This window comes from Vidua chalybeata, chromosome 29 (genome assembly GCF_026979565.1).
Source record: "Vidua chalybeata isolate OUT-0048 chromosome 29, bVidCha1 merged haplotype, whole genome shotgun sequence".
NCBI lineage: Eukaryota > Metazoa > Chordata > Aves > Passeriformes > Viduidae > Vidua > Vidua chalybeata.
In genome coordinates this window covers 1,265,937-1,284,862 of record NC_071558.1, presented here as the reverse complement: position 1 = coordinate 1,284,862, position 18,926 = coordinate 1,265,937, and the positions used below count along the sequence as shown (strand labels likewise).

Here is an 18,926-nt window from a genome sequence, read left to right as displayed (position 1 = left end):
GACCTCATCACGTGACCCTCCCTTGCACACTCTTTGCACACGTGACCTCCCCACGTGACCCTCCCTTGCACACTCCTTGCACACGTGACCCTCCCTTGCACACTCCTTGCACACGTGACCTCCCCACGTGACCCTCCCTTGCACACTCCTTGCACACGTGACCTTCCCACGTGACCCTCCCTTGCACGCTCACCTCCCGCCCGTCGCACACTCGCACGTGACACGTGCACGTGACACGCCCCCCCCGTTGCCCGCCCCCCCCCCACGCCACCCCCCGCCCCACGTGACCCGTTTGCACACTCACCGCACACCCGTCTCCCCTCGCGCCGCCCGCCCCGACCAATCAGATCGCTGTTGCCAGGCAGATTTCAGCCCCGCCCGCCCGGCCGCATCCGGGCGCTGGCCCCCAGCCGGCGGAGGGGAGGGGGGCGGGCTCAGCCAATCACAGCCGCGGGCGCCGCCGTATCCGGGCAGACCAGCGGCGCCGCGGCCAATCAGAAAAAAGAAGGGGCCGCGCGCGGCGGGCGAGGGGCGCGTCCACTTTCGGTTTGCGCGGGGGGCGCGGGGCACGTGGCGGGACCCCCCCCCTCCCCCCCCCCTCCGGGGACCCCCGAGCAGGACGGGACCAGGTGGGGGCGGGGCTGATGGGGGGGGGGGGGACGGGCCTGGGGACACCGCGGGGACACCCCCGGGACACCCCCGGGACACCCCCGGGACACCCCGGGCTCGGCCGCGGGACGGGGGCTCCCGGCCCCCGGCACCGCCCCGGGTCCGGAGCGGGGGTCGCGCCGGGCCGGGAGCGCCCCGGGCCGCGGAGGAGGGCGCGGAGGGCGGCGGTGGCCCCCGGGGGTCCCTTCCGGTGTCCTGATGGCCCCGGGGGTCGCTTCCGGTGACCCCCTGTCCCCGTGTCCCCAGCACCCCCTGTCCCGTGTCCCCAGCACCCCCTGTCCCGGTGTCCCCAGCACCCCCTGTCTCATGTCCCCAGCACCCCCTGTCTCATGTCCCCAGCACCCCCTGTCCCATGTCCCCAGCACCCCCTGTCCCGTGTCCCCAACACCCCCTGTCCCGGTATCCCCAACACCCCCTGTCCCGTGTCCCCAGCACCCCCTGTCTCATGTCCCCAGCACCCCCTGTCCCATGTCCCCAGCACCCCCTGTCCCATGTCCCCAGCACCCCCTGTCCCGTGTCCCCAGCACCCCCTGTCCCTGTGTCCCCAGCACCCCCTGTCCCGTGTCCCCAGCACCCCCTGTCCCCGTGTCCCCAGCACTCCCTGTCCCCATGTCCCCAGCACCCCCTGTCCCGTGTCCCCAGCACCCCCTGTCCCGGTGTCCCCAGCACTCCCTGTCCCCATGTCCCCAGCACCCCCTGTCCCGTGTCCCCAGCACCCCCTGTCCCGGTGTCCCCAGCACTCCCTGTCCCGTGTCCCCAGCACCCCCTGTCCCCATGTCCCCAGCACCCCCTGTCCCGTGTCCCCAGCACCCCTGTCCCGGTGTCCCCAGCACCCCCTGTCTCATGTCCCCAGCACCCCCTGTCCCGGTGTCCCCAGCACCCCCTGTCCCAGTGTCCCCAGCACCCCGTGTCCCCGTGTCCCCAGCACCCCCTGTCCCCATGTCCCCAGCACCCCCTGTCCCATGTCCCCAGCACTCCCTGTCCCGGTGTCCCCAGCACCCCCTGTCCCGTGTCCCCAGCACCCCCTGTCCCCGTGTCCCCAGCACTCCCTGTCCCGGTGTCCCCAGCACCCCCTGTCCCCGTGTCCCCAGCACCCCCTGTCCCCGTGTCCCCAGCACCCCTGTCCCGGTGTCCCCAGCACCCCGTGTCCCCGTGTCCCCAGCACCCCCTGTCCCGGTGTCCCCAGCACCCCCTGTCCCCGTGTCCCCAGCACTCCCTGTCCCCATGTCCCCAGCACCCCCTGTCCCGTGTCCCCAGCACCCCGTGTCCCCATGTCCCCAGCACCCCCTGTCCCGTGTCCCCAGCACCCCGACCCGTCCCGGGTCACTGCAGATGTCCCCATCCCGCCTCCGTGGCCGCCAGTGGCTCGTGTCCGTGCCCACATGTCCCATGAGAATCCGTAATGGGATTTATCCCTGCCTTTAAACCCAAATTCCCGTTTTTTTCCTGCTGCCAGCAGGACTCAGCTGCCATGGCTGACGAGCGGCTGGGGACCAGAGCCACCAGGAAGGGCACTTCGTCCCCTGGCAGTGCCCGGGGCGGTGCCACCGAGTCCAGCACGCTGCTCCAGGAGCTCCGGGGCAACATCTCGTAAGGGCAGGGCCCCGGGAATTTGGGAATTCCTCCAGGGCACCCCAGGCGGGGCTCAGGGGATGGGGACCGGGAATTCGGAGCCGTGGGGGCTGAAGGGAGGAGAGGTGGGGACAGGGCCACACCAGGGGGGCAGAGGTGCCCGTTTTGGGTGCCCAACACCCCCTCCCCTGATGTGGTGGGATCCATCCTGGATCCATCCTGGATCTCTGAGCTCTGGAAGGAGCTCGGGAGCCTTGGGAAGAGCTGGAATTGCGATCCCAGGATTTTCTGGGATCATCCCTGACTCACGGCGTCTGTCCCGTGCAGCAAATCCGTGCAGAGCAAGGTGGACTCCATCCTGGTGAGTGTTCCCCTGGAATGCTGGGCTGGAGGGCAGGGAATTCCCACCCCTGCTGGCTGATCCCGCTTTCCGGGCTCATCCCGGCGGATCCGTCACCTTGTCCTTGTCCCCGCGCCCCGGGAGCGCAGCAGGACGTGCAGAAGTTCTCGGACAGCGACAAACTCTACCTGTACCTGCAGCTGCCCTCGGGGCCCAGCCTGGGCGAGAAGAGGTGAGGGGGGATCCGTGGGGGGGGATCCATGGGGGGGGATCCGTGGGGTGGGATCCGTGGGGTGGGATCTGTGGGGTGGGATCTGTGGGGTGGGATGTGTGGGGTGGGATGTGTGGGGTGGGATGTGTGGGGTGGGATGCGTGGGGTGGTGGGGTGGGATCCGTGGGGTGAGTCTGTGGGGTGGGATCTGTGGGGTGGGATCTGTGGGGTGGGATCCGTGGGGTGAGTCTGTGGGGTGGGATGCGTGGGGTGGGATCCATGGGGTGGGATCTGTGGGGTGGGATCTGTGGGGTGGGATCCGTGGGGTGGGATCTGCGGGGTGGGACCTGTGGGGTGGGGATCTATGGGGTGGGACGCATGGGGTGGGGTGGGATGGGATGGGAATGAGAGAGTGGGAGGGCTTGGGATGGAAGTGGAATGGAACGAAGGTGGGACAGGACTGGATCAGGATGGAGCTGTGGGGATGGAGCTGGGACAGGGATGGAGCTGGGACAGGGATGGAGCTGCTGGGATGGAGCTGGGACGGGGATGGAGCTGGGACAGGGATGGAGCTGCTGGGATGGGACAGGGATGGAGCTGGGATGGGGATGGAGCTGCTGGGATGGGACAGGGATGGAGCTGGGACGGGGATGGAGCTGTGGGGATGGAGCTGGGACAGGGATGGAGCTGCTGGGATGGGACAGGGATGGAGCTGGGACGGGGATGGAGCTGCTGGGATGGGACAGGGATGGAGCTGGGACGGGGATGGAGCTGTTGGGATGGGACAGGGATGGAGCTGTGGGGATGGAGCTGGGACAGGGATGGAGCTGCTGGGATGGGGATGGAGCTGCTGGGATGGGACAGGGATGGAGCTGGGACGGGGATGGAGCTGTTGGGATGGGGATGGAGCTGCTGGGATGGGACAGGGATGGAGCTGGGACGGGGATGGAGCTGGGACGGGGATGGAGCTGCTGGGATGGGGATGGAGCTGCTGGGATGGGACAGGGATGGAGCTGGGACGGGGATGGAGCTGGGACGGGGATGGAGCTGCTGGGATGGGACAGGGATGGAGCTGGGACAGGGATGGAGCTGTGGGGATGGAGCTGGGATGGGGATGGAGCTGCTGGGATGGGACAGGGATGGAGCTGGGACAGGGATGGAGCTGGGACGGGGATGGAGCTGCTGGGATGGGGATGGAGCTGCTGGGATGGGACAGGGATGGAGCTGGGACAGGGATGGAGCTGGGACGGGGATGGAGCTGCTGGGATGGGGATGGAGCTGCTGGGATGGGGATGGAGCTGCTGGGATGGGGATGGAGCTGCTGGGATGGGACAGGGATGGAGCTGGGACAGGGATGGAGCTGCTGGGATGGGACAGGGATGGAGCTGGGACAGGGATGGAGCTGCTGGGATGGGGATGGAGATGCTGGGATGGGACAGGGATGGAGCTGGGACAGGGATGGAGCTGGGACAGGGATGGAGCTGGGACGGGGATGGAGCTGGGACGGGGATGGAGCTGGGACGGGGATGCCCCAGGGCGGATCTGTCGCGCCGGAGCCGGCACAGGGATGCTGACGGCCTCTCCTTGCTGCCTGTTCTCCCCTCCCTGGCTGTGGCGCCCGTGGCCGCGGAACGGCGCGGAGCAGCAGCGGCTCCTCGCTGGAGCTGAGCGCGCTGGGCACGGCCGAGCACATGCACGCCTGCAGCTGGATCCGCAACCACCTGGAGGAGCACACGGACACCTGCCTGCCCAAGCAGGACGTCTACGACGCCTACAAGTGAGCCGGGGTGTCCCCACGTCCCCCTGTCCCTGTGTCCCCACGTCCCCACCTCCCTGGGGACCCCACGTCCTGGTGTCCCACATCCCCATGTCTTGATGTCCCACGTCCCCATGTCCTGATGTCCCACGTCCCCACCTCCCTGGGGACCCCACGTCCTGGTGTCCCACATCCCCATGTCTTGATGTCCCATGTCCCCCTCTCCGGGTGTCCCATGTCCCCACATCCTGGTGTCCCACATCCCTGTCCTGGTGTCCCATGTCCCTGTCCTGGTGTCCCATGTCCCCCTGTCCTGGTGTCCCATGTCCCCACGTCCTGGTGTCCCACGTCCCCATGTCCTGGTGTCCCCACGTCCCCACCTCCCTGGGGACCCCACGTCCTGGTGTCCCACGTCCCCATGTCTTGATGTTCCATGTCCCCATGTCCAGGTGTTCCACGTCCCCCTGTCCTGATGTCCCATGTCCCTGTCCTGGTGTCCCATGTCCCTGTCCTGGTGTCCCACGTCCCTGTCCGGGTGTCCCACATCCCTGTCTTGGTGTTCCATGTCCCTATGTCCTGGTGTCCCATGTCCCCACATCCTGGTGTCCCATGTCCCTGTCCTGGTGTCCCATGTCCCCACATCCTGGTGTCCCACGTCCCCATGTCCTGCTGTCCCATGTCCCCACATCCTGGTGTCCCACATTCCTGTCCTGATGTCCTGTGTCCCTCTGTCCTGGTGTCCCACATCCCCACATCCTGGTGTCCCACGTCCCCATGTCCTGCTGTCCCATGTCCCCCTGTCTGGGTGTCTCACATCCCTGTCCTGGTGTCCCACGTCCCTGTCCTGGTGTCCCACATCCCTGTCCGGGTGTCCCATGTCCCTGTCCTGCTGTCCCATGTCCGGGTGTCCCACATCCCTGCCCTGGTGTCCCATGTCCCCCTGTCCTGGTGTCCCATGTCCCCATGTCCTGCTGTCCCACGTCCCCCTGTCTGGGTGTCCCACGTCCCCCTGTCTGGGTGTCCCACGTCCCCCTGTCCGGGTGTCCCATGTCCCTGTCCTGGTGTCCCATGTCCGGGTGTCCCACATCCCTGTCCGGGTGTCCCACGTCCCTGTCCGGGTGTCCCACGTCCCTGTCCTGGTGTCCCATGTCCCTGTCCTGGTGTCCCATGTCCCTGTCCTGGTGTCCCATGTCCGGGTGTCCCACGTCCCTGTCTGGGTGTCCCATGTCCCCCTGTCCGGGTGTCCCACGTCCCCACGTCCCTGGGGCCCCGCTGCCCTGGGATTCCCTGGCAGGATCCCGGATTTCCGGTGACCTCCGGTCCCTCCCCGCAGGCGCTACTGCGACAACCTCGGCTGCCGCCCGCTGAGCACGGCCAACTTCGGCAAGATCATCCGGGAAATCTTCCCAAACATCAAAGCCCGGCGCCTGGGAGGCCGCGGACAATCCAAATATCCTTCCCCAGGCTGGAATTTGTGGTGCCAGCTGATCTTTTTCCCGTTTTTTCCTGGTTTTTTTCTTGTTTTTTCCCATTTTTTTTCCTGTTTTACCCCATTCTTTTTCCTGGTTTTCCTGGTTTTCCCCAGTCTTTCCCATTCAGAGTCCTTCAAGGGTTGGTTCCCGGTTTTTTGGGCTCGGGAAAAATCCTTGACTCTTCCCAACGTACTGCTACGGTGGGATCCGGAGGAAGACCGTGGTCAGCCTTCCTCCCCTGCCCAGCCTGGACCTCAAAGTGACCGAGACGGTGAGAGCTGTGGGACGGGGTGGGGTGGGATGGGATGGGATGGGATGGGATGGGATGGGATGGGATGGGATTGATGGGATGGGATTGATGGGATGGGATCAGTGGGATGGGATGGGATGAGATTGATGGGATGGGATTGATGGGATCGATGGGATGGGATGGGACAGAATGGGATGGGATTGTTGGGATTGATGGGATGGGATCAGTGGGATGGGATGGGATGGGATTGATGGGATGGGATGGGATTGATGGGATGGGATGGATGGGATGGGATTGATGGGATTGATGGGATGGGGTGGGATGGATCAGTGGGATGGGACTGATGGGATGGGACTGATGGGATGGGGTGGGATGGGATGGGATTGATGGGATTGATAGGATGGGATGGGATGGGATGGTTGATGGGATGGTGGGATGCAGGTCCTGCCTTGCTCCATGAATCCCATCCCACTGTCCCATCCCGTCCCCATCCCGCTGTCCCATCCTGCTCCGTGGGCTCATTCCTGTGTCCTGCTCTGCTCCATGACCCTCCTGCTGTCCCCTCTCTGCTGTCCTCCTGTCCCCACTCCCACGTGCTGTCCCTGTCCCTGGCGCTGTCCCCAGCAGTCACAACCCTGCAGCAGCGAGGTGACAGTGTCCTGGTGTCCCCCCCCCACTGTCCCCTATCTGATGTTGCTGTGGCTGTCCCCACACCGCTGTCCCCCCAGCACTGTCCCCTGGGTGATGTCCCTGTGGCTGTCCCCTGTCTGATGTCCCTGTGGCTGTCCCCTGTGCCATGTCCCTGTGGCTGTCCCCTGGGTGATGTCCCTGTGGCTGTCCCCTGTGCGATGTCCCTGTGGCTGTCCCCTGTCTGATGTCCCTGTGGCTGTCCCCTGTGCCATGTCCCTGTGCCTGTCCCCTGTGTGATGTCCCTGTGCCTGTCCCCTGTGTGATGTCCCTGTGGCTGTCCCCTGTCTGATGTCCCTGTGGCTGTCCCCCGGGTGATGTCGCTGTGGCTGTCCCCTGTGTGATGTCCCTGTGCCTGTCCCCTGTGCGATGTCCCTGTGGCTGTCCCCCGGGTGATGTCGCTGTGGCTGTCCCCTGTGCCATGTCCCTGTGGCTGTCCCCTGGGTGATGTCCCTGTGGCTGTCCCCTCTCTGATGTCGCTGTGGCTGTCCCCTGGGTGATGTCCCTGTGGCTGTCCCCTGGGTGATGTCCCTGTGGCTGTCCCCTCTCTGATGTCGCTGTGGCTGTCCCCTGTGCGATGTCCCTGTGGCTGTCCCCCGGGTGATGTCCCTGTGGCTGTCCCCCGGGTGATGTCCCTGTGGCTGTCCCCTGTGCGATGTCCCTGTGGCTGTCCCCTCTCTGATGTCGCTGTGGCTGTCCCCTGGGTGATGTCCCTGTGGCTGTCCCCTGTGCGATGTCCCTGTGGCTGTCCCCTGGGTGATGTCCCTGTGGCTGTCCCCCGGGTGATGTCCCTGTGGCTGTCCCCTGTGCGATGTCCCTGTGGCTGTCCCCTGGGTGATGTCCCTGTGGCTGTCCCCTGTCTGATGTCCCTGTGGCTGTCCCCTGTGCGATGTCCCTGTGGCTGTCCCCCGGGTGATGTCCCTGTGGCTGTCCCCTGTGCGATGTCCCTGTGGCTGTCCCCTGGGTGATGTCCCTGTGGCTGTCCCCCGGGTGATGTCCCTGTGGCTGTCCCCTGTCTGATGTCCCTGTGGCTGTCCCCCGGGTGATGTCCCTGTGGCTGTCCCCTGGGTGATGTCCCTGTGGCTGTCCCCCGGGTGATGTCCCTGTGGCTGTCCCCTGTGCGATGTCCCTGTGGCTGTCCCCTGTGTGATGTCGCTGTGGCTGTCCCCTGGGTGATGTCCCTGTGGCTGTCCCCTGTGCGATGTCCCTGTGCCTGTCCCCTGTGCGATGTCCCTGTGGCTGTCCCCTGGGTGATGTCCCTGTGGCTGTCCCCTGTGCGATGTCCCTGTGGCTGTCCCCTGGGTGATGTCCCTGTGGCTGTCCCCTGTGCGATGTCCCTGTGGCTGTCCCCTGGGTGATGTCCCTGTGGCTGTCCCCGCAGGCGGAGCTGGCCGAGCTGGCGCAGTCCTACAGCAGCGAGGTGACGGAGGCCGCGTGTGCCCTGACGTGCGACTGGGCCGAGAAGATCCTGCGGCGCTCCTTCAACAACATCGTGGAGGTGGCGCAGTTCCTGCTGCAGCAGCACATCATCAGCCCCCGCTCGGCCCACGCCGACCTGCTCATGGCCATGGTGGTGCAAGGTCAGCCGGGGACACCGCTGCCACCCCCGTGGGCACTGCCACCCCCTGGGGCACTGTCACCCCCCTGGGGGCACTGTCACCCCCGGGGGCACTGCCACCCCCCTGGGGGCATTGTCACCCCCTGGGGCACTGTCACCCCCCTGGGGGCACTGTCACCCCCGGGGGCACTGCCACCCCCCTGGGGGCATTGTCACCCCCTGGGGGCATTGTCACCCCCTGGGGCATTGTCACTCCTCTGGGGCATTGTCACCCCCTGGGGGCATTGTCACCCCCTGGGAGCATTGTCACCCCCTGGGGCATTGTCACCCCCTGGGAGCACTGTCACCCCCTGGGGCATTGTCACTCCTCTGGGGCATTGTCACTCCTCTGGGGCATTGTCACTCCTCTGGGGGCATTGTCATCTCTCTGGGGGCATTGTCACGCCCTGGGGCATTGTCACCCCCTGGGGCATTGTCACCTCTCTGGGGCACTGTCACCCCCCTGGGGGCATTGTCACTCCTCTGGGGGCATTGTCACCCCTCTGGGGGCGTGGTTTGAGTGGGGGGGTCGTGGGTTGGACATGAATGGGGATTGGGGAGTGGGCGTGGCCTCGGCGGGCTATGTACATATATGGTTAAAAGGGCGTGGTCACACTGTGTTTGGGGGCGTGGCCTCGGCACGGAACAAGCCCAAGGCGCCCGCGGGTTCCGCGTTAACGAAAATCGGCGATTTCGGGGGAAAATCGCCTCGGGTGTCGCTGTCACCACCCGGGGGGTGGGATGGGGTGTCCCCCCCCTTGTCAGTGTCCTCTTGCACTGCGCCGTGTCCCCTCCACGGTTCCCGTGTCCCCTCCCCACTCCCAATGTCCCCTCCATGATTCCCGTGTCCCCTCCCCACTCCCAATGTCTCCTCCGCACTCCCAATGTCCCCTCCACGGTTCCCGTGTCCCCTCCCCACTCCCAATGTCCCCTCCACGGTTCCCGTGTCCCCTCCCCACTCCCAATGTCCCCTCCACGGTTCCCGTGTCCCCTCCACGGTTCCCGTGTCCCCTGCCACCCCGGTCACGTCCCCTCCTCCCACAGAAAACACGGACAAGCCCCCGCAGGACCCTCGGCCACCCGCAGCCCCCAAGAAGAACGGCGTGGACCCCTCGGACAGCGGCCAGGAGCAGGTGAGGACCCCCCTGGACCCCCTCCCCGAGCCCGGTGGGCGCTCGGAGGCGACCCCCAGCCCCGACGCCGCCTCCCTCGCCGCAGGCCAAGAAGGACGCCGTGCCCAAAGGCCACGTCCAGCCGCGGCCGGAGAAGAAGAAGCCCCCGGAGCCCCCGCGGCCGGCCAGCAGCCCGCAGGTGAACGCCCTGGTGGCCCGGCTGCCGCTGCTGCTGCCCCGCATGCCGCCCTCGGAGCGACCCCCGGGCCCCGGCGCCGCCCCGGCGCGCCCGGCGCCGCCGGTGCTGGTGCCCCGGCTGACGGCGGCGCCGCTGGGCGGCACGGTGAAGGTGGCGCTGCCGCTGCCCGTGGGCACGGCGCTGAGCCCGCCCGCCGCCATCCCCGTGCTCAACGTGCTGCTGCCCGGCGTGGGGGTCCCCGCGGCCGAGACCCCCGGCGGCAGCGCCCGGGCCGGGGGCGATGGCGAGGGCCAGCGCGGCAGGGCCACCAAGCGGCCCCCGGAGGGAGGAGGGGACGGCGCCGCGCACAAGAGGAGGCGCGGGAGGCCCCGCAAGCGGCCGGAGGACGCGGCCATGTCACCCGAGGACGCGGAGGTCCCCAAGGGCGATGAGGGCGGGGATTCGCCCCCAGGGGGGTCACCCGGGGGTGGCAGTGCCACCGTGCCCGCTGGGGACAGGGGGGCCGCTGGCGATGCTGCTGAGGGTGGTGGGGACAGCATGGAGGTTGACAGTGACACGGTGGCTGGTGGGGACAGCCCGGTCAGTGGCAGTGCCACTGTCCCCCTTAGTATCACTGTCACCCTTAGTGCCACTGTCCCCCTTAGCTCAGTCAACGGCAGTGCCACTGTCCCTGTTAGTGACAGCTCAGTCAATGGCAGTGCCACTGTCCCTCTTGGGGACAGCTCGGTCAGTGGCAGTGCCACTGTTCTCGTTAGTGACAGCTCAGTCAATGGCAGTGCCACTGTCCCCCTTGGGGACAGCCCAGCTGAGGGAAGTGCCACCATCCCCCTTAATGACAGCTCGGTCAGTGGCAGTGCCACTGTTCTCGTTAGTGACAGCTCGGTCAATGGCAGTGCCACTGTCCCCCTTGGGGACAGCCCAGCTGAGGGAAGTGCCACCATCCCCCTTAATGACAGCTCGGTCAGTGGCAGTGCCACTGTCCTCGTTAGTGACAGCTCGGTCAATGGCAGTGCCACTGTCCCTCTTGGGGACAGCTCGGTCAGTGGCAGTGCCAGCGTCCCCCTTGGGGACAGCTCGGTCAATGGCAGTGCCACTGTCCCTGTTAGTGACAGCCCAGTCAATGACAGTGCCAGCATCTCCCTTGGGGACAGCTCAATCACTGGCAGTGCCACTGTCCTCATTAGTGACAGCCTGGTCAATGGCAGTGGCACTGTCCCCCTTGGGGACAGCTCGGTCAATGGCAGTGCCACTGTCCCTGTTAGTGACAGCCCAGTCAATGAAAGTGCCAGCATCTCCCTTGGGGACAGCTCAATCACTGGCAGTGCCACTGTCCCCCCTGGGGACAGCCCAGCTGAGGGAAGTGCCACCATCCCCCATAGTGACAGCTCAGTCAATGGCAGTGCCACCGTCCCCCTTGGGGACAGCCCAGTCAGTGGCAGCATCCCTGCTGATGGCTCTGCTGGTGGTGGCAGTGCCACTGTCCCTGTTAGTGACAGCCCAGTCAGTGGCATTGCCACCACCCCCCTTGGGGACAGCCCAGCTCGGGACAGTGCCACTGTCCCCGTTAGTGACAGCTCAGTCAGTGGCAGTGTCACTGTTTCCCCTGGGGACAGCTCGGTCAGTGGCAGTGCCAGCTTCCCCAGTTGTGGCTCTCCTGGTGGTGGCAGTGCCACTGTCTCTGTCAGGGACAGCTCACCCATGGTCAGTGACACTGAGGACAGGCCTGTCACTGGCAGTGCCACCACTGGGGACAGACCTGTCACTGGTAGTGCCACCACTGGGGACAGGCCTGTCACTGGTAGTGCCACCACTGGGGACAGGCCTGTCACTGCTAGTGCCCCCACTGGGGACAGACCTGTCACTGGTAGTGCCACCACTGAGGACAGACCTGTCACTGGCAGTGCCACCACTGAGGACAGACCTGTCACTGCTAGTGCCCCCACTGGGGACAGACCTGTCACTGGTAGTGCCACCACTGAGGACAGGCCTGTCACTGCTAGTGCCACCACTGGGGACAGACCAGTTGCTGGCAGTGCCACCACTGAGGACAGACCAGTCACTGGCAGTGCCACCACTGGGGACAGACCAGTCACTGGCAGTGCCACCACTGGGGACAGACCAGCCGCGGGCAGTGCCACTGTCCCTGTCAGGGACGGGCAGGACACTGGCAATGACACCAGCCCTGTCAGGGACAGCCCACCCACGGTCAGTGACACTGGGGACAGGCTGGTCACTGGCACTGCCACCACTGGGGACAGAGCAATCGCTGGCAGTGCCACCACTGAGGACAGGCTGGTCACTGGCACTGCCACCACTGGGGACAGAGCAATCGCTGGCAGTGCCACCGTCCCTGTCAGGGACAGCCCCTCCAGGGACAGTGCCACCTCTGGGGACAGGCCGGTCACCAGGAGTGCCACCATTCCCATCAGGGACAGCCCAGCTGGTGGCAGTGCCACCATCCCTGTCAGGGACAAGCCAGCCCCTGGCAGTGCCACTGTCCCCAGTAAGGACTGCCCCTCCAGGGCCAGTGTCACGGGGGACAGGTCGGGTGCTAGAAGTGCCACTGTCCCCACCGCTGGTGGCAGTGCCACCATTCCCATCAAGGACAGCCCATCCAGGATCAGTGCCACCACTCAGGACAGGCCAGTCAGAGGCAGTGCCACCATTAGGGACAGCCCGGCTGGTGGCAGTGCCACTGTCCCCATCAGGGACAGCACAACTGGTGGCAGTGCCACCGTCCCTGTCAAGGACAGTGCATCCCGGGGCAGTGGCACTGCTGGGGACAGGCCGGTCACCAGGAGTGCCACTGTCCCTGTCAGGGACGGCCCAGCTGGTGGCAGTGCCACTGCACCAGTCAAGGACAAGCCAGTCCCTGGCAGTGCCACCATCCCTGTCAAGGACAGCTCGCCCAGGGCTGGTGGCACTGCTGGGGACAGGCCGGTCACCAGGAGTGCCACCATTCCCACCAGGGACAGCCCAGCTGGTGGCAGTGCCACTGCACCAGTCAAGGACAAGCCAGCCCCTGGCAGTGCCACCATCCCTGTCAAGGATGGCCCTTCCTGGGGCAGTGCCACCGTCCCCAGGCAGGACAGCTTGCCCAGGGCCAGTGGCACCACTGGGGACAGGCCGGTCACCAGGAGTGCCACTGGCCCTGTCAGGGACGGCCCAGCTGGTGGCAGTGCCACTGCACCAATCAAGGACAGTCTGGCCAGGGGCAGTGCCACCACTGGGGACAGCCCATCCTCTGGCAGTGCCACTGTCCCTGTCAAGGACAAGCCAGTCCCTGGCAGTGCCACTGTCCCTGTCAGGGACAGCTCGCCCAGGGCCAGTGCCACCTCTGGGGACAGGCCGGTCACCAGGAGTGCCACTGGCCCTGTCAGGGACAGCCCAGCCGGTGGCAGTGCCACCATCCCTGTCAGGGACAAGCCAGCCCCTGGCAGTGCCACTGTCCCTGTCAGGGACAGCTTGTCCTGGGGCAGTGGCACTGCTGGAGACAGGCCAGTCACCAGGAGTGCCACCATTCCTATCAGGGACAGCCCAGCTCGTGGCAGTGCCACTGTCCCAGTCAAGGACAAGCCAGTCCCTGGCAGTGCCACCAGCCCTGTCAGGGACAGCTCACTCAGGGGCAGTGCCACCTCTGGGGACAGGCCGGTCACCAGGAGTGCCACCGGCCCTGTCAGGGACAGCCCAGCTGGTGGCAGTGCCACCATCCCTGTCAAGGACAGCTCACCCAGGGCCAGTGGCACTGGGGACAGGCCAGTCAGTGGCAGTGCCATTGTCCCTGTCAGGGACAGCTCATCCCGGGGCAGTGGCACTGCTGGGGACAGGCCGGTCACCAGGAGTGCCACCGGCCCTGTCAGGGACAGCCCAGCTGGTGGCAGTGCCACCATCCCTGTCAGGGACAAGCCAGTCCATGGCAGTGCCACTGCCCCTGTCAAGGACAGACCATCCTGTGGCAGTGCCACCGTCCCTGTCAGGGACAGCTCGCCCAGGGCCAGTGGCACTGCTGGGGACAGGCCGGTCACTAGGAGTGCCACCGGCCCTGTCAGGGACAGCCCGGCTGGTGGCAGTGCCACTGTCCCTGTCAAGGACAGTGCATCCCGGGGCAGTGGCACTGCTGGGGACAGGCCGGTCACCAGGAGTGCCACCATTCCCATCAGGGACAGCCCAGCTGGTGGCAGTGCCACTGTCCCAGTCAAGGCCAGTCCATCTCGGGGCAGTGCCACCACTGGGGACAGGCCAGTCAGTGGCAGTGCCACCGTCCCTGCCAGGGACAAGCCAGTCTCTAGCAGTGTCACTGTCCCTAGGAGGGACAGCTCACCCAGGGCCAGTGGCACTGGGGACAAACTGGTGACTGGCAGTGGCACCGTCCCTGTCAGGGACAGCTCCTCCAGGAGCAGTGCCACCACTGGGGACAGGCCGGGCAGGGGCAGTGGCAGTGTCCCCATCAGGGACAGGGCACCCAGAGACAGCGGCAGTGGGGACAGGGCGGGCAGGGGCAGTGCCACCGTCCCCGTCAGGGACAGGTCACCCAGAGACAGTGGCACTGGGGACAGGCTGGGCAGGGGCAGTGCCACCACTGGTGACAGGCCGGGCAGGGGCAGTGCCACCACTGGGGACAGGCTGGGCAGGGGCAGTGCCACCGTCCCTGTCAGGGACAGGTCACCCAGAGACAGTGGCACTGGGGACAGGCTGGGCAGGGGCAGTGCCACCACTGGGGACAGGCCGGTCGCTGGCAGTGGCAGTGTCCCCATCAGGGACAGGTCACCCAGAGGCAGTGGCACTGGGGACAGGCCGGGCAGGGGCAGTGCCACTGTCCCTGTCGAGGACAGGCTGGGCAGGGGCAGTGGCGCCATCAGGGACAGGCCGAACAGGGGCAGTGCCACTGTCCCCATCAGGGACAGCTCACACGGTGGCAGTGCCACTGTCCCTGTTAAGGACAGGTCAGCGACAGCCAGTGCCACCACTGGGGACAGGTCAGTCAGGGGCAGTGCCACTGTCCCTGTCAGGGACAGGTCACCCAGACACAGTGGCAGTGGGGACAGGTTGGGCAGGGGCAGTGCCACCACTGGGGACAGGCCGGGCAGGGGCAGTGCCACCGTCCCTGTCAGGGACGGCGCAGGCAGGGGCAGTGGCACCACTGGGGACAGCCTGGGCAGGGGCAGTGCCACTGTCCCTGTTAAGGATGGCACAGCCAGGGGCAGTGCCACCACTGGGGACACACCGGGCAGTGGCAGTGCCACCACTGGGGACACACCGGGCAGTGGTAGTGCCATTGTCCCCATCAGAGACAGCGCAGCCAGGGGCAGTGGCACCACTGGGGACAGATCGGGCAGGGGTAGTGCCACCATCCCTGCCAGGGACAAACCAGTGACTGGCAGTGCCACCGTCCCTGTCGGGGACAAGACGAGCAGGGGCAGTGCCACCACTGGGGACACGCCAGGCAGGGGCAGTGCCACCGTCCCTGTCAGGGACAGCTCCTCCAGGAGCAGTGCCACCACTGGGCACAGGCTGAACAGGGGCAGTGCCACCGTCCCCATCAGGGACAGGTCACCCACAGAGAGTGGCAGTGGGGACCGGCTGGGCAGGGGCAGTGCCACCACTGGGGACAGGCTGAGCAGGGGCAGTGGCAGTGTCCCCATCAGGGACAGGTCACCCAGAGACAGCGGCAGTGGGGACAGGCTGGGCAGGGGCAGTGCCACCACTGGGGACAGGCCGGTCGCTGGCAGTGCCACCGTCCACATCAGGGACAGGTCATCCAGGGCCCCTGACACTGGGGACAGGCCGGGCAGGAGCAGTGCCACTGTCCCTGCCAGGGACAGCCCAGCTGGCACGGTCAGGGACATGCCAGTCTCTGGCAGTGTCACTGTCCCCGTCAGGGACAGCCCATCCAGGGGCACTGCCACTGTCCCAGCTGGGGACAGGCTGGGCAGTGGCACTGCCACTGTCGCCGTTGAGGACAGGCTGGGCACTGGCACTGCCACTCTCCCCGCTGGGGACAGGCTGGGCAGTGGCACTGCCACTGTCGCCGTTGAGGACAGGCTGGGCAGTGGCACTGCCACTGTCGCCGTTGAGGACAGGCTGGGCAGGGGCACTGCCACTGTCCCAGCTGGGGACAGGCTGGGCACTGGCACTGCCACTGTCGCCGTTGAGGACAGGCTGGGCAGTGGCACTGCCACTCTCCCCGCTGGGGACAGGCTGGGCAGTGGCACTGCCACTCTCCCCGCTGGGGACAGGCTGGGCACTGGCACTGCCACTGTCGCCGTTGAGGACAGGCCGGTCAGAGTTGGTGGCACGGCTGGGGACAGGCTGGTCACTGACAGTGGCACCGCTCCTGGCAGGGACTGCCCCTCCAGGGACAGTGGCACTCCTGGGGACACGCTGCTCTCTGGCAGTGCCACCGTCCCCGTCAGGGACAGCCTATCCAGGGGCACTGCCACCATCGTGGACACGCCCGTCACCGGCAGTGCCACCATGCCTGTCAGCAACAGCCCCTTCTGGGCCAGTGGCACCGCTGGGGACAGCGCGGTGGCTGGCAGTGCCACCGTGCCCATCAGGGACTGCCCGTCCCGGGGCACTGCCGCCGTCGTGGACGCGCTGGTCACTCTCAGTGGCACTGTGATGGACAGGAGGATCCTGGGCAGTGTCACCGTCCCCGTCAGGGCCAGCCTGTCCAGGGGCACCGTCACCATCGTGGACACACCCGTCTTTGTCAGTGCCACCGTCCTCGTTGGGGACTCCATCCCCAGGGTCACTGCCACCATCGTGGAATCGAGGGTGCCCGGCCATGCCACCCTCCCCCTCGGGGACACGCTGGCCTGTGGCAGTGCCACCCTCCCTGTCAGGGACTGCCCGTCCGGGGACAGTGCCACCCCCGCTGCTGGGGCCGGGTCAGTGGGTGGCAGTGCCACCATCCCTGTCAGGGACTGCCCGTCCGGGGGCAGTGCCACCCCCGCTGCTGGGGCCGGGTCAGTGGGTGGCAGTGCCACCATCCCTGTCAGGGACTGCCCGTCCGGGGGCAGTGCCACCCTTGGGGACAGGCACGTCACTGGCAGTCCCCCCATCACGGACACGCCAGTCAGTGGCAGTGCCACCATCCCTGTCAGGGACTGCCCGTCCAGGGACAGCAGCACGCCTGGGGACAGGCCTGGCAGTGCCACCGCGCCCTCCAGGCCCGTCACTCCCGTCCGCGTCAGTGTCATCAGGGACGGCAGGACGGGCACCAGGCTGGCACCGGAGGCCCTGGCACAGCGGGGTCACAGCCAGGCCGGGTCCCCCCGGGGGGACACGCAGGGACAGCCCTGCTCCGGGCACCGCGAGGGACACACGAGGGCGGGGATGGGGTCCCCTGTGTCACACCAGTAAAAACCAGTAAAACCAGTCACTCCAGCGCGGCTGTCGTGTCTGTGAGCGCGGGCACTGGGAGGGGACATTGGGAGTGGGAGGGGACACGGGGAGTGGGGAGGGGACACTGACAAGGGGGGGGACGCCCCATCCCACCCCCGCCGGGTGGTGACAGCGACACCCGAGGCGATTTTCCCCCGAAATCGCCGATTTTCGTTAACGCGGAACCCGCGGGGCGCCTTGGGCTTGTTCCCTACCGAGGCCACGCCCCCAAACGCATGATACCACGCCCTTTTAACCATATATGTACACATGCCACGCCTCTATTCCGCAGCCAGCTCCCGCATCACCACGCCCACATATCCATATAAGCACAAAACCACGCCCCCGAAGCACAAGCCACGCCCGCTTCCCCGCTCCTCCGGGCCGGCAGGGGGCGCTGTGGCGCGGCCGCCCCTCAGCCCCGTGAGGCGGCGCCGGGCCGGGCCTGGCGAGGCTCCGCCGGCCCCGGGAAGGCTCCGCCGGCCCCGCTCCGCTCCGGCCCCGCTCCGGCCCCGCTCCGCCGGCCCCTTCCGCCCCTTCTGCTCCTCTCCCCGCGGCCCCGCTCCTCCCCGCTCCTCCCCGCTCCTCCCCGCTCCTCCCCGCTCCCCCGAGGTGAGCCCGGCCCCGCCGCGGCCTCCTCCACCCCCCTCAGCCCGGTCCCCCCCGGCGGTTCCGCGGCCGCTCCGTGTCCGGCCTCGCCTCCTCCTCCTCCTCCTCCTCCTCCTCCTCCTCCTCCTCCTCCTCCTCCTCCTCCTCCTCCTCCTGCTCCTCCTGGTTCCCCCCGCGGCCTCCGCCGGCGCTTCGTGGCGCAGGAGCCGGGCAGGAGGTCGCCTTTTCCCCGCGGAGGATTTGGCGGCGATTTCCGGGCGTTTTTCCGCCTTCCCCCGCAGCAGCCGCCGGTGGCCGGGATGAGCCGCCCGCGCCGGCCGCAGGGCCGGGCTCGCCGAGCGGAGCCTCGCGGGATGGGATCGCTCCAGGTACCTCTCCCAAATCCTTCTCCCCTTCCCTTTCCAGGGGGTTGCAATTCCCCTTCCCGAGCCTTTTCCAGCCGCGTTTCCACAGGAGGATTTGCCAACCCTTCCCCCCCTCCCTGCTCCCTCCCGGGGCCATCTGGTGCCTCCGGGAGCTTTGGAATTGCCCAAAATCCCCTCTAAAATTCCCCTAAAATTTGGATTGGCGGGGGTCGCTCGTCCCCTCGGGAATGTCGTCCCTGGAAAACTTCGGCTGGAGTTGGTGGGAAGTTGAATAATGAGAAATAATTACGTTTAATCCCTCCCTTTTTATTCCCTCCAGCTTCCCTGGAATCCGGAAGGGAATAACTGGGTGGAAAAAAAAAAAAAAAGGGGATTTTCCAGCTATTTTTTTCCCGGTGCTGGAAGAGTTTTTGAGGTTTTGGAGTCATTCCTGGTGTGGATCCCGTGGATCTGCTGAAAACAGTCCCTGATTTCTTCCTTGGAATTCTGAATGGGATTTCAGGGCTGGGCTCCCGAAATTCCTCCTGGAATTCCTGGATGATCCCTGCTCCTGAAATTCTGGGTGACTTCTGCTCCTGAATTCCTGGGCGATCCCTGCTCCGGATTTCCCGGATAATTTATGATCCCACAGTTCAGGGTCCATGCTTGGATCAGCCCAGGAGCTGCCCTTGGGATCCAGGTGGGAATGTGGATTCCTGCTT

At 66.6% G+C, this 18,926-nt stretch overlaps 2 protein-coding genes across 5 annotated transcripts in view; both read left to right on the top strand.

The window, feature by feature from the left end:
- Positions 1-465: 465 nt before the first annotated feature.
- Positions 466-17,236, top strand: RFX5 (regulatory factor X5). Of its 3 annotated transcripts, none has more exons than XM_053967191.1 (10): positions 466-629; positions 2,129-2,259; positions 2,569-2,602; positions 2,731-2,813; positions 4,438-4,569; positions 5,882-5,998; positions 6,210-6,291; positions 8,339-8,537; positions 9,599-9,687; positions 9,773-17,236. In XM_053967191.1, exons 2-10 carry the CDS (start codon positions 2,141-2,143, stop codon positions 17,228-17,230), a joined length of 8,313 nt encoding a protein of 2,770 aa, XP_053823166.1. In that variant the 5' UTR covers positions 466-629; positions 2,129-2,140; the 3' UTR covers positions 17,231-17,236. The 3 variants fall into 3 exon arrangements, with proteins under 3 accessions (XP_053823166.1, XP_053823167.1, XP_053823168.1); XM_053967192.1 differs by having other exon boundaries at positions 2,126-2,259; XM_053967193.1 differs by lacking the exon at positions 466-629 and adding an exon at positions 841-889.
- Positions 17,237-17,680: 444 nt separating this feature from the next.
- Positions 17,681-18,926, top strand: part of PI4KB (phosphatidylinositol 4-kinase beta) — a 33,823-nt gene continuing 32,577 nt past the window's right edge. For both annotated transcript variants that reach the window (XM_053966836.1, XM_053966835.1), the window contains exon 1: positions 17,681-18,228. The gene's annotated coding sequence lies outside the window, so the exon portion shown is untranslated. The remainder of the gene's footprint in view (positions 18,229-18,926) is intronic.

Excerpts from the sequence above, each read along its gene's own strand:
- RFX5 (XM_053967191.1), top strand. The coding sequence starts at position 2,141 with ATGGCTGACGAGCGGCTGGGGACCAGAGCCACCAGGAAGGGCACTTCG. Across the intron at positions 2,260-2,568 it reads GAGCTCCGGGGCAACATCTC|CAAATCCGTGCAGAGCAAGG; the intron begins GTAAGGGCAGGG and ends TGTCCCGTGCAG. Across the intron at positions 2,814-4,437 it reads CCCAGCCTGGGCGAGAAGAG|CAGCGGCTCCTCGCTGGAGC; the intron begins GTGAGGGGGGAT and ends GGCGCGGAGCAG.